At 34.7% G+C, this 12,321-nt stretch overlaps 1 protein-coding gene across 2 annotated transcripts in view; it reads right to left on the reverse strand.

The window, feature by feature from the left end:
• CLTC (clathrin heavy chain) overlaps positions 1–12,321 on the reverse strand; it is a 62,483-nt gene that overhangs the window by 19,950 nt on the left and 30,212 nt on the right. For both annotated transcript variants that reach the window (XM_016143401.2, XM_016143400.2), the window contains exons 8-14: positions 10,869–11,069; positions 8,649–8,801; positions 6,937–7,059; positions 6,149–6,286; positions 5,743–5,907; positions 5,413–5,593; positions 3,856–4,019 (exon numbers count right to left, since the gene is read on the reverse strand). In XM_016143401.2, coding sequence (XP_015998887.1) covers positions 3,856–4,019; positions 5,413–5,593; positions 5,743–5,907; positions 6,149–6,286; positions 6,937–7,059; positions 8,649–8,801; positions 10,869–11,069 — 1,125 coding nt within the window. The remainder of the gene's footprint in view (positions 1–3,855; positions 4,020–5,412; positions 5,594–5,742; positions 5,908–6,148; positions 6,287–6,936; positions 7,060–8,648; positions 8,802–10,868; positions 11,070–12,321) is intronic.

Genomic DNA, 12,321 nt, shown 5'->3' on the forward strand with positions numbered 1-12,321 from the left:
CTATATTAAGAAAAAGGATGTACTTTAAGACATCTTTAAATTGCCAATTACTTTTACCATTACAACACCAAGCTACAATCCTACTTTATAGACTGACAGAGATGTTACAGACAGAGGTTAAGTAAGACCTGTACTGGGCATTTACCTGATACATGTCCTGTTACATTCCACAGACATAAGGTACAGCACAAAAAACAACAGTTTCCATCAGGAATTCATTTATACACAGTGAAACATTCATCAATAAATGATTCCTCTATGATAATCTACTAAAGAAAATGAACTAAGCAGAATAGGACTTTCCCCAATGACAGCCACTAGGAACATTATTTGCAAGGTTAGAATAAAATGGTACCTAAGCCTAGTGCATAACAGTCACCCAATTATAAATAATTCAAAGATTAGTCTATGAGGTGTTCAGAGAACGCCCAACTAAATCTGTGAGTCATGAGAAATCCTGAATAAAAAATCAAAAGGGCTGTAAATCTGAAGTGGAAGTCCAGCTGCAGATTTTTCACATTAAGGAAAGTCTAGAACAAGTATTATTTAGCAGCATGGAAACTCTGTGCTAAACAGCTGCTACGGTCATTACTAGAAAGAATATCTGATCTACCTATGCAAAAGATTTCAGTAAGCCAAGTTTTTTCTTCAAAATAAACATCAGAAAGTTAGTGGATCAACACACTAATCTTTGTTATCCTGTTTAATATACAAATAAAATATTACGTACTTTATCATTCAGAGGTGGAACACACACTTGTGCAAGCAATCTAATATTACTTTTCTATTTTCAAACATGAGTGTTTAAATTTCTGCTGGCAAAGACAACTATACTGTATTCCCAAAGAAAATTTAAGAGCGAAAACGTAGACAAAAACTGGGATACTTTCTTGATTGCTTAAATTTGCAGGATTTCATACACGTGAGTAATGCTATTAACATTTTAAATTATTTCCTAAAAGGTTACCCTCTAGCTATTATGGTTAAAAATTTTAAGATCAAAATTGAAATTACGTAAACATGTTCAGAGGTCTTAATAAACATTAAGTTATTAATTTAACTAATATTTACTGAGTACCTCTGTATCAGACACTGTTCTTACGTACTATAAACACAGTGAGGAACAAAGTACGCATTCCCTCGAGACTTATATTGTAATGGGAAGGGAGAAGGTCACAGTGTTAAGTGTTATTTAAAAAAAAAAAAAAGGCAGGATATGGGGGAGGTAAAGATGGAATAAGGATAGGTTTTATTTTAGATAAAGTAATCTGAGACATTTTCTCATGGCATTTGATCAGAAATCTAAAAGAACGTAAGGACGCAGATCATGAAGGTCTAAGAGGAAAATGAAAAGGGGCCCAACCAAAGGCCCTGGAGCAGGACAGGATTTGGGGAGCTACAGGAATGCAAGCGGGCCAGTCTGACTGAAGGAAAATCAGGAAAGAATAAAATGATAGAAAATTAGATTAAAGGTAGCAATAAGTAGATCATTGAGACTGAAGAACAGTTTCATGCTTCCTACATAGAGCTATAGCTCCGCGAAGTTAGGACATGAGTCAAATTATGCTACAGACACCATTTCATACTATCACAGGTTACTTTAAAGGGGAAATAATATTCTAGCAATCTCTGTATTCCTGGTGGCTAGTATGTAATTAGCACTTGAATGTTGAAGAACAGATTGAGAAGTATTTTTCTTATCATCACAGGGTTTACATACAACACCAATCAATTATCATAGAGCTAGTACCACCAAAATGAAGTTTATTAATAGTGATGATACGCAGCATTGCTGCTATCATACTACAGGTCAGTAAGGGAAGTGAGTAAATGGTCTAATATGTTCATTCTCACTACTGGGGTGAAAGGCTGGATACAATAGTAGCATCTTCGTACTGAGCTCCTAAATCAGATTATTTAACGATTAGACACCAGGTTTACCTCTAACTCAGACTAGAATTAAAATTCCTTCAAGGAGCCAGGAATAACTTAAGACCGAAAAGAAACAAAACTTGCCTGATAGAGTTCACATGTAGGCTGACTCTACCTTATTTCCAAGGCCCACCAACACAGCTCATTAACAATAGTTATCACTTGAATACCTATGGCACACTGGTACTTGATAATACCGCTTGTGGTTGTTGAAACGGAGGCTGAGGCACATTAGTTAATTTGCTTTAGGTAACAGGTAGACATATACTGCATGAACAAACAATAACTATAACAGAAAGAAATGGAATTTGAACCAGGTCAGACTAGTCCAAAAGCCCATAATCCAGATCCACTGCCCTACTCTATCAGGTTTGCACCCAATTCAGAAGTATGGAGGGGGAATCCTCATCTAATTGTATCTCATGGGCTAAGCGACCTAAGGCTACGCCATCGTAAAATCCAGGGGTCTTATTTTGAAGCTCAAGATCATAATGAAGTGAATTTAATCCTGCTTTACGTATATACCATAATGCAAATATTAAAACCCAATGCTAAAGAAATTGCAACTGAAGCATGACAGTTGAGAGCTTAATAAAAACAAAAAAGATCAGTTTGAGAACCTATTAAGTGTTTTTTAAAAAAGGAAACAGTACTGATACTCAAAGCAGAAAATAAACTGGTGTTAGGGGTACACTAGTCAAGCATAAAGCATCAATCTTTCTAATTTGGAGAGTTTTTTGACACCAGAAAGTCTTGGGTTTTAACACATTATACTAGCAAGGCCTCAGAGTATTTGTAATGGCCAGGACATTATAAAGCTGTACTTTTGGGGGAAGTTTATATTTTAATCTAAAATACAGAACAACTTATGCACTCTGACTACCTCATAACACTGAAATCCCTAAAGGTTTAGCTATTTAAAGCCCAGGTAGTAAGTGTCTTCAAAATAACGATCAGCTATTATTACAACTACAGATTACCTAAAAATGACGACAGTGTATACTAAGAAAAGCCTGTTTTTTCTACTGAATTATACAGTAAACATTTTGGTTTTAGTTTCAATCTAAAATTCTTCCAGAAGACAAAAAAAAAAAAAATGTTTAAGAACTTTATATTCAGTCTCTGGAATGATTTCCCATATATGATATAAATGTAAAATATATAAATATATATTTCGGTGACAAAACTGTAAGTTCTATAGTTTTCATGATTTTTTATAGACAACTTTAAAAGTTTTTTTCTCCTCACAAAGTAACTAGCACGTATAAGAATAAAGTTAAAATTAAACATTAAACAAAATTAACTGCCCTTAGGGTATTTTAGAGCTAAAAATCTTTCAACCATTACCTTTTACTCTAGCACAGGCAATTCTTACTTCTCTGTAACTAAATTAATGTCTCATAAAGCTGAGGGTTTTTTCATTTCATCTTACCTTCAATTAATTAATTATACATGATTACTATTTAGTTTTTAGAGTCAGGCTAATTTGATGAGAGATAAACCTATGTCCTTTAGATAACAGAACCCTTTGCATACAACAGAGGCTACTTAAAATGAGATTGAGGACAAGCTGACCTTAATATTCAAAAGAAGCCTAAATGATATTCTAAAATGACACTGAGGCTAAAAACACTTTTCAAATTTTTTCTCCAAAATTTAAGTGAAAGAAAGAAAATTTCTTTGAGATACTGCTATTTTTTTCCTTCTTTTAAACAGATGGTCATTCTTAAGTATTACTCACTAATTTCCTTCCCTATTTCAGAGGAAACCACAGAATATTAAATTTGGAAGAAACAGTTCAGCACACAATTTGAGAATGCTAAGAATTCACATTTAGGAGAAAAAATTTTTAAGCTAAGCAAACCCTTGTAGAAGTGCTGGCCTTCAGCCTGACCAGAAGACACATCACTCGAAATCACTTACCTTGAGAAAATTCTTGACTCGCTCGGGGTCATAGCAGTTGCTTTCTCTGCAGATTCTTTCTACTTCTTTGATCTGCCCAGTCTTGCAAGCTGCCTGAATATATTTAAAGTGCACATCCGGGTCCTGACTAAAGTTAACAATGGATCCCAGAAAATAAAAAAGACCTTAAAGGAACAAATAAATGAAAGTAAGTACAGGTACACTTTTCAGAATGACAGAAATGAACAATATTTAAGCAATCAAAAAACAGTTATGCCAATTATACCTCAAATGAAAAAAAAGTTATATTGAATACTCCCAAATAAAAACTGGTTGCTCAAAAAGCTCAATAAGAATACTAAGTAATCCAGTAATCAGTTTAATAAATGGATTTGAACTTTTTACTCTCTACAAAACAGAAAATTCAATCCAGTATTTTTCAGTAGTTGAGAAATAGGAGGCAGCTATTTAATAACAAAGCTAATTATTACACCATATTCCATATGAGAAATTTTAAATGAAATCCCTTATAGCAGGTGTTTTTCCATATATAGTTAACAGAAAACATACAAAAGTAGTTTGAAAAAAGAATTTAACACAGTGCTGTCCAAAAGAACTTTCTACAATGAAAAAAATGTTCTATATCCGTGCTGTACAACACAGTGGTTGTACAGCACTAACCACTAACCACATGTGGTTATCAAGCACTTGAAATGTGGCTAGGGTAACTGAAGAACTTAATTTTAATTGTATTCAATTTTAATTATTTTAAATTTACTTTCTTCTTGTGGCTAGTGGCTACTGTACTAAATGAATCGTATAAATTTAGTGCATTGTTAAATTAACATACAGAAACTAAGAAAATTAGTAGAAATCTTATTCCTTCTATCTAGAGCAATACTACAAAAAGAGGGAATAGGTAATTGAGGACCAGAAGTTTAGCTACTGAACCTAAGAGCCACTCAACAGTGATTACATTAGTACTCAGTACAGCAATGGTTCTCAACTCCGGGTGATTTTATTCCCAGGGGATAGTTAGCAATGTCTGGAGACATGTTTTGTAGTTATAGCTGGTGGCACTGATTCCACTGGCATCTAGTGGGTAGAAGCAAGGGATGCTGCTAAACATCCTGCGTACACACAACCCCACCACCACCACCAAGAAAATTATCCATCCTAAAATGTCTGTAATGCTGAGGCTGAGAAAACCTGCTATATAGTGTGACAAGTCACAAAATGTCCTTGGTTAAAAACACCTGCCATTATTAAGAGTCAGACAACATAAGTATGAAATTTTATACTTGATCCCTAGTATTTTCATCTTATACAATTATGACAAAGCTACTACACATACTTACATCTTAAAATTCTGCCTTTGTTTCACCTATAAAATACCCAAGCAGTCTTGTTCACTACATATCTCTAGACCCTGACATAAAAGATGCTTGACAACATTAACTGCATAAAATTTTAACTGCCCCATAAAATTAAACTAGTAGAAAAAATTTCCAATAGCCTATCATACTACTGTCCCTCTGGGCTATCTTAATTAAAAACAATTCAGAAACTCCTAATTACCTTCAAAGCTCTTGAAAGATTCAAAAAGTTCAATCAGAGACTGCGTTGACAGCTGTTCGTGATACTTAGAAGCCACCTGAACACAGATCTGCAGATTCTGACGAATATTGGCAGACAGCATGGCCCTGAGGCATTCTAGGGAGTCTTCTACAGATAAGGACCCAAAGTAATTCACTAACCACTAGAGAACAAAATTAAAATAGAAGCAAATAAATAAATAACAATGAACTTTATGGTGGCATAAAATTACTCGTTCAGTACGACGAACACATTTTCAGTATATCAATTAATCATAACTAACACCATCTATTAGATAAGAAATTGAAATACCTCGGGGTTAAGAAGGTGGGTGTGAACAACTGCACGCTTTATATCATATAAGTCAGTGAAGTGTTCTAATGCACGCTGCAGTAGGCCAGCCTTTTCACACAGTTGAGCAATGTGAGCCCGGTCATAATGCGTGAACATCTGATTCCCCAGAATAGCATCTGCAACCTATAAAATCACACACAGGATGAGTTTATCAGCCCATTTATACCAGTAATTCCATATCTAGATTACATATTAAGATTCAATAGTGAACTGATAAAGGAGAGCATGTACAAAGGAATGTTAGCTAAATTTTCTTAAATGAAGAACATCTATCTCTGCAGCTTCGAATAACTTAATCTAAGAAGCTCTGAGTAAATACTGAAACAGTTTTGGAAATATGCCTCAAAAGCAAGAAAACACATACTTGAGGTGCATGCATAAGGTTCATCTCAAGCAACCGTGTCTGTAAGGGACCTTCAGATGGGCGATTATTCTTCAGGGCATCAAGCAAGAATGCAGTACACTGCTGAATTAGATTATATTCCATAAAGACATCCACGATCTGCAAAAAAAAAATTTAAAAGATATTGTTTTAAGATGTTTAAAAATCACTTAAATATTGTTGATAATAGGTAAATAAAAAATTATCTTTTTTATATATAAAAAAAAGCCAGACCAAATCCCAGATTTAAAAAATATTATCTGGACAATATAACTTCATAATTTAAGAATAAATTCTTGTCTTCTGGAGTTACCTTTACTTCTGGTAAAAACAAGTACAACACATTTCAAGATACTGTATAATAGCAGAATATAATCAAACCAATAGATTTAAATTTTTGATGAACTATTTAAAATATGCAAAATCATAAATACGGAGTCTTTGACTCCCACTTCCTATATGTACCACTTCCCTCTCTCCTCAGCTAGTGGCAGCAACTGTCCTTTGTGTTCTATTATTACCACATATTTCTCATATTTTTAATAATACACATCTCTGAAGATGGAGTTCTTTTCATACATTTTAAAACTGTATATAGATGGTATCTTACTCTCCATTCTTCTGCAACTTGCTTTTTTGTCTATGTATAGACACAGCTCTAGTATTTACAAACTGAAAGGCTAACCCATTCTTTTCCAAGTTGTTTAAACACAGATCCCCCCCATTCTCATTTAAATCAAATTCTACAGAATACATTTTAATGTCTTTACCTGTGTGATATCAGCAAGAGGTTCTTCATCCTGAACTAACATTTGAGCAAACTGCTGTCCCTGATCTGGACTGATACGCATGACATTTCTCAGCAGAAAGATCCAGTCTGGAGTATATCCAACCTAATAAAAGACAAAAATTTAAACCCTGCTGCAAAGTTCCATTTCTATATCACTTAAATGTTTTACTTTGTTTGTTTTTTTTCTAGAATAGAATCTTACTAATATAGAACTACTGGTGAAAGTACAAATTCAGTTTTAACTTAAGATGCTTAATTTGACCTCAGTTTATATTAGGCAAATAGATACCTTGGAGATATAAGAACAGCTGTAAATTTTTATAATTGGCTTACTCGTTTTTGATGAATGACTATTTCAAAAAATTTGCTCTAACAGATTAAAATAAGTATGCTCCTGCCATCTTAAATTCTAATAAGCTATGTAAGAACCATCATCTCCTTTCCGAATAATTCTGTATGTGAGAACTAAAATAGGGTTTTTATACTTTTCCAAGTAGTTCAAATTTAAGGAAATTCACTACTTTTTTGTAAAATCAATTTATTCTAGTTTTATTTTATTGGAGCTGTTATGTAATTTAAATGCCACTAAATTATAGTTTAGTAAGCAAAATAGGAAATATCATTCCAGAAAAAAAAATTCCATTTTTGTTAAGAGGACAATTCGAAAATTACAATTTCTATCAGTGATACAGAGAAAGGCGAAAAGAAACATACTCCATAACAGGTCAGGTTCACTGCAGGGACCAGGCTTATCCACTGCTGGTGGCACTGATCATGAATAGTCTCACTCAGAAAACACTTTGAGCAAATGGGATAGAAGTGACAAACATACTCATATGTTCAGCTGTCTCCTGTCTGAACCCATAAATTTTGTGAAACAATTAATAAATTGTATCATTTTAACTCTGGTTCTTATTTACAATATTTATTTGCTTTGAATAAGCCATTGTCATAGAATTGTATTGAGCATTGTTTTAATTTTTTAACTACAGCCGTTTTAGGTAGAATATAATCTGTTGGGAGATTTGAAATGAGAAAGTAGCTGAAATAGCTTCTGTTAGAGAGTTAATTCTTTCAGATATCCAAAAGAAGAGAAACTTTGGTTAGTTTCAGAATGTAAAAGAGGGAATCTTTTTTTCCCCTGGCTTTATTGAAATATTATAGACAATTAGTTGCTCTTATTTCCATTGTACAAGTCAATGAAGTTTTTTTTCAATTATAGTTGGCATACCAGTTTCAGTTGTACAGCATAGTGATCAGCCACATAACTCACAAAGTGATCATCCTACTAAATCTAGTTCCCCGCTTCCCCCTTACTTATTACATTAACCATCTTCCCCACACTACACTCTCCATCTCCATGCCTTATTATACAACTATTCATTTGTACTTCTTAAATCCTTTGCCTTTTTTCGCTGTCCATCCCAAGCACCCCCATCTAGTAGTTTTTTTCCACTTTTGTTGTTGTTTATTTTATTCTTTAGATTCCACATGTACGTGAAATCATAAGATATTTGTCTTTCTCTATCTAACCTATTTCTTTCAACGCAATACCCTCTAGGTCTCTCACGGCAATATCTTTTTCCACCCCCTATAGAAATTCACTATTAAAGTCACTTAGAGCTTCTATAGGCTAATTTCTCTTTAAGGTTTTAATAAATTTATGTTGAGGATTTATGTTATTGAACTCACTTTTTTAGCATATAAAACAATCTTCTGGACTTGACCTGTTTCTGCAAAGCACTGAATGACTTTATTTGGTACATTAGCCCTTAGGTACACACTAAGTGCCAATGTAGGGTCCACAGATTTTACAAGGTCACCAAGTTCTTCAGAACATTCCAGCTGTCCAAAGAAAAAAGAGATTGTTTAGTATTCTATGAGTTGTTTTGTAAATGAGCAGTTGACAATACTTCCACTGTAAATAATATGACAAGCACTTAGTTAATTGTCCCAGAATATATTATAAGTATTCAGGGATTGGGGTTTAGTAAAGACTCTTGATCATAGAGTCACAGCAATGTCTCAGTAAAATTCTTTACGCAATCTACTTAAGGATAAAAGCCCACCAAAATTTCACATTTAATAGATATTACCAATACCTGGTTAGAAATTAAGTACTTAAAAAGCAGAATGTTATACTTCTATTAAAAATATTCAGGTATCAGACCCACATGGCCCCAATTTTTCAAAATAATGCAATTTTGAATGTAATGTCATCAAATGAAAATTCGATATTAAGGAACCAGATGAAGCTTACCATAAGGACCATTATTAAAATTAAGGTATAATCTGTATGCCTAAAGGATCTAAGCTCCATTATCCTCTTGACTTTTGGATTTGTAAAGCAGGACACTGATTCCAAAAGGTCAAACAGATAAAAATTTTAGAATTTTTAGGTGATATATAAGCAGATTTCCTCCTCTGTACTATTCAACCTTTCTTAGCTGCCCAATCTGTAAAGCAGCTTCCCTAAAAGAGTTTGCTTTACACACTAGAGTTGATTTTCTACTTTTAATGGTTATGTGAGAGAATAGCCCTTAACTTTGATATTCGATACTGAGAGGTAAGAAGTTCTATTAGAGCATATGTCTCTTAACTGAAAATGCTAACTAATGAAGAGTTGATGAGTATCCCTTTTATTACAAATGGATCCCATATGACCATTATTGAAAAAAGGTAATGATATCCAAAAAGGTTTCACAACATTATATAGGTCAACTCGGATAATTTTGGCTCTTCCAATCCTCCCTTATCTTAAACAATTGGGACAGACCTCAAATATTCCCTAGTGTGGCTAGTAACTATTCTTTAGCATAGGCTTCTATCTAAGCATCCAACTCTGAATTATTAGTCTCCAGTATACTATAAGATTGCCAGAAGCTGGGTCAAGAAACAAGGACTCGGAATTAGTAATGTAAAAATATTACCAATATTCAGTAAAGCTGAAAGGTCTAATAACATTAATAGGTTATTCACTATTCAGAGTGTGTCATATGGGGCCACATCGATTCTTAAAATGGCATTAAGACATGAAACTTCAATAATACCACTTTTATGACGGTATAAAAGGAATAGCACTGGTGGATTGTTCCAACTTGTTGTTAGCTGCCTTACAAATAAGCAATGTTTTCTATAATGTGCTCTAGAAAACACAGCACCATTAGATGCTCTATATAAAAAGAAATTAGTTAAGTACTCAATGAATATAAAAGACATAGATAAATCCTATAGTAAAGAAAGCTGGTTAACAAGTTTTTAAAGGTTCATATTTAAATAAATTTCAAGAAACTGCATTAAATATTTTCCCATGTAATGCCAATTAGCATACTGTGAAATCATTCTGGGAATCTGTATCACTGCTAATTAGACAGCCCTGCTGTCTTGTTAACGTATCTATGATCCAACATTTTACATAACATGTTTCCCTTGCACACCCAAACATGGTTACTATCGGCAAATACCACAATTTTGATACTTGGCAAGTTCTAAAAAAAAAGATATATTTGTACAGTTGAAACAACTGTGCATATCTATCTTATCAAGTGTGGGATGTGGGAGACAGAAATATATTCTTATGTCCAAATGAGTGTTACATGTTGACAAATATGAGTGTATACTGAATTAAGCGTCTCATACTAAGCCTCTCCTAAAGCAAAAGATAGCAATTTGCTTCAATGTTTGTAGTTTTAACCACCAAGTAAGAATCCTTGACAAAGATATCTAATCTCGACATGTTATAAAATTAAGTTTTAAAAGGAATTAAGTTTATACATCTCATGCAATTTCTCCTTATTCTATTTCTACAAGCAGTAAATAATGGAGATGTTTTGGTGCAGCCTACATGTATTTAACTTGCTAACATGTATTTAGTGCAATCAATGCAAAAGTATGGTAACAAAAGTTACATACCTTATCTTCTTTTAACCATTTCTCCAAAAGCTGTTTCCGCCCTTGCTGAAGTACAGGCCTACACAGTTCTAAGGATTCATATTTGTTTAGCTGGCCTTGGTCTAAAAGGATTCCAAAATACTGAAGTAGAGGAGAAGTTTGACCTGGTTGGGCTGGAACACTCTGGAACCGACGAATGGTGTCTGGAGTACGAAGGATTCCCTTTAAGAAAGAGAAATGATACCGACTCCTTTAAGGTGACCCAACATCACACTAATTATTCCATGATTTTTAGGTATTCTTAAAAGCACGATTTCATCTACTAACACTAAATTTCAAATCTTTAATATAATGAATAGTAAAAAGGTTCAGTCGACATATGTCACTTCTCTGATTCAATGTAGTTCAGAATCAAAAATATACCAATCTAATTATATTGCCAATATGTAAGAGAATAAGCATACAGTTGTTACAGTTAGCTTTTAATCCAGGTTCACATTAAGTGCAAATTTCATTATATCATAATACTGATGAGAATGTCAGGTATTCATTCAGTCCAACATAACACAAAGGAGATGAGAATAAAACCAGCTCGACTTCAAACAACTCTTTCTCCCATAAACTGAACAGGAACTGTTTATTATTCAACTTTTGGAAATAAAATCAGTACTATCAGGCAGTGTGCCCTGTGGTCCCATGGATGTTTCTTGCTTCAACAGTGTTTGGATGGAACAGATCCACGGATGCCCCTTCTTCCAGCCTCCAACCACCCTTCAACCTCTTTTCCAGGTGCAACCTTTGGAACCATCTTTTTCAGCCACGCTCTGCCTCAGAGACCAGCCAAAACCTTCTTTGAGCTTAGCTCCTTATTCCTGATCAACCAAGAGCTCCGAGATTTGTCAGAACTGTTCCACAGAGGTAAAAGCTACTATGAACTGCCTGATTAACCTGCATCTGTGGGCCTCCTACACTTAACCTCTCTTTCGGGCTTCTATTTTGACTGCAAAGATGTGGCTCTGAAGGGGATAGACCACTTTTTCCATGAATTGGCTGAGAAGTGGAGGGCACAGAGAATCTCTTAAAGACGTAAAGCCAACACAGTGGCCAGGCCCGCTTCCAGCATGTGCAGAATCCGTCCTAGGGTGAGTGGGGTAAAACAATGGACACCATGGAAGCTGCTGTGGTCCTAGAGAAGAACCTGAACCAGGCTCTACTGGATCTGCATGCTCTGGATTCTGACCACACAGAACCCCATTTCTGTGACTTCCTGAAGAGCCACTTCCTAGATGAGGTGAAACTCATCAAGAAGACGGGCAACCACCTGACTAACCTCTGAAGGCTGACTGGCCCCTGGTGGGGCTGAGTATCTCTTCAAAAGGTTCACCCTTGAGCACGACGAGGAGCCTCTGGAGCCCAGTGGCCTCTGAGGAGCCCCGCTGGCATCCCCCTGGTGTCAGGGATTCTGCCTGTGCCT

This window comes from Rousettus aegyptiacus, unplaced genomic scaffold (genome assembly GCF_014176215.1).
Source record: "Rousettus aegyptiacus isolate mRouAeg1 unplaced genomic scaffold, mRouAeg1.p scaffold_m13_p_6, whole genome shotgun sequence".
NCBI classification, from domain to species: domain Eukaryota; kingdom Metazoa; phylum Chordata; class Mammalia; order Chiroptera; family Pteropodidae; genus Rousettus; species Rousettus aegyptiacus.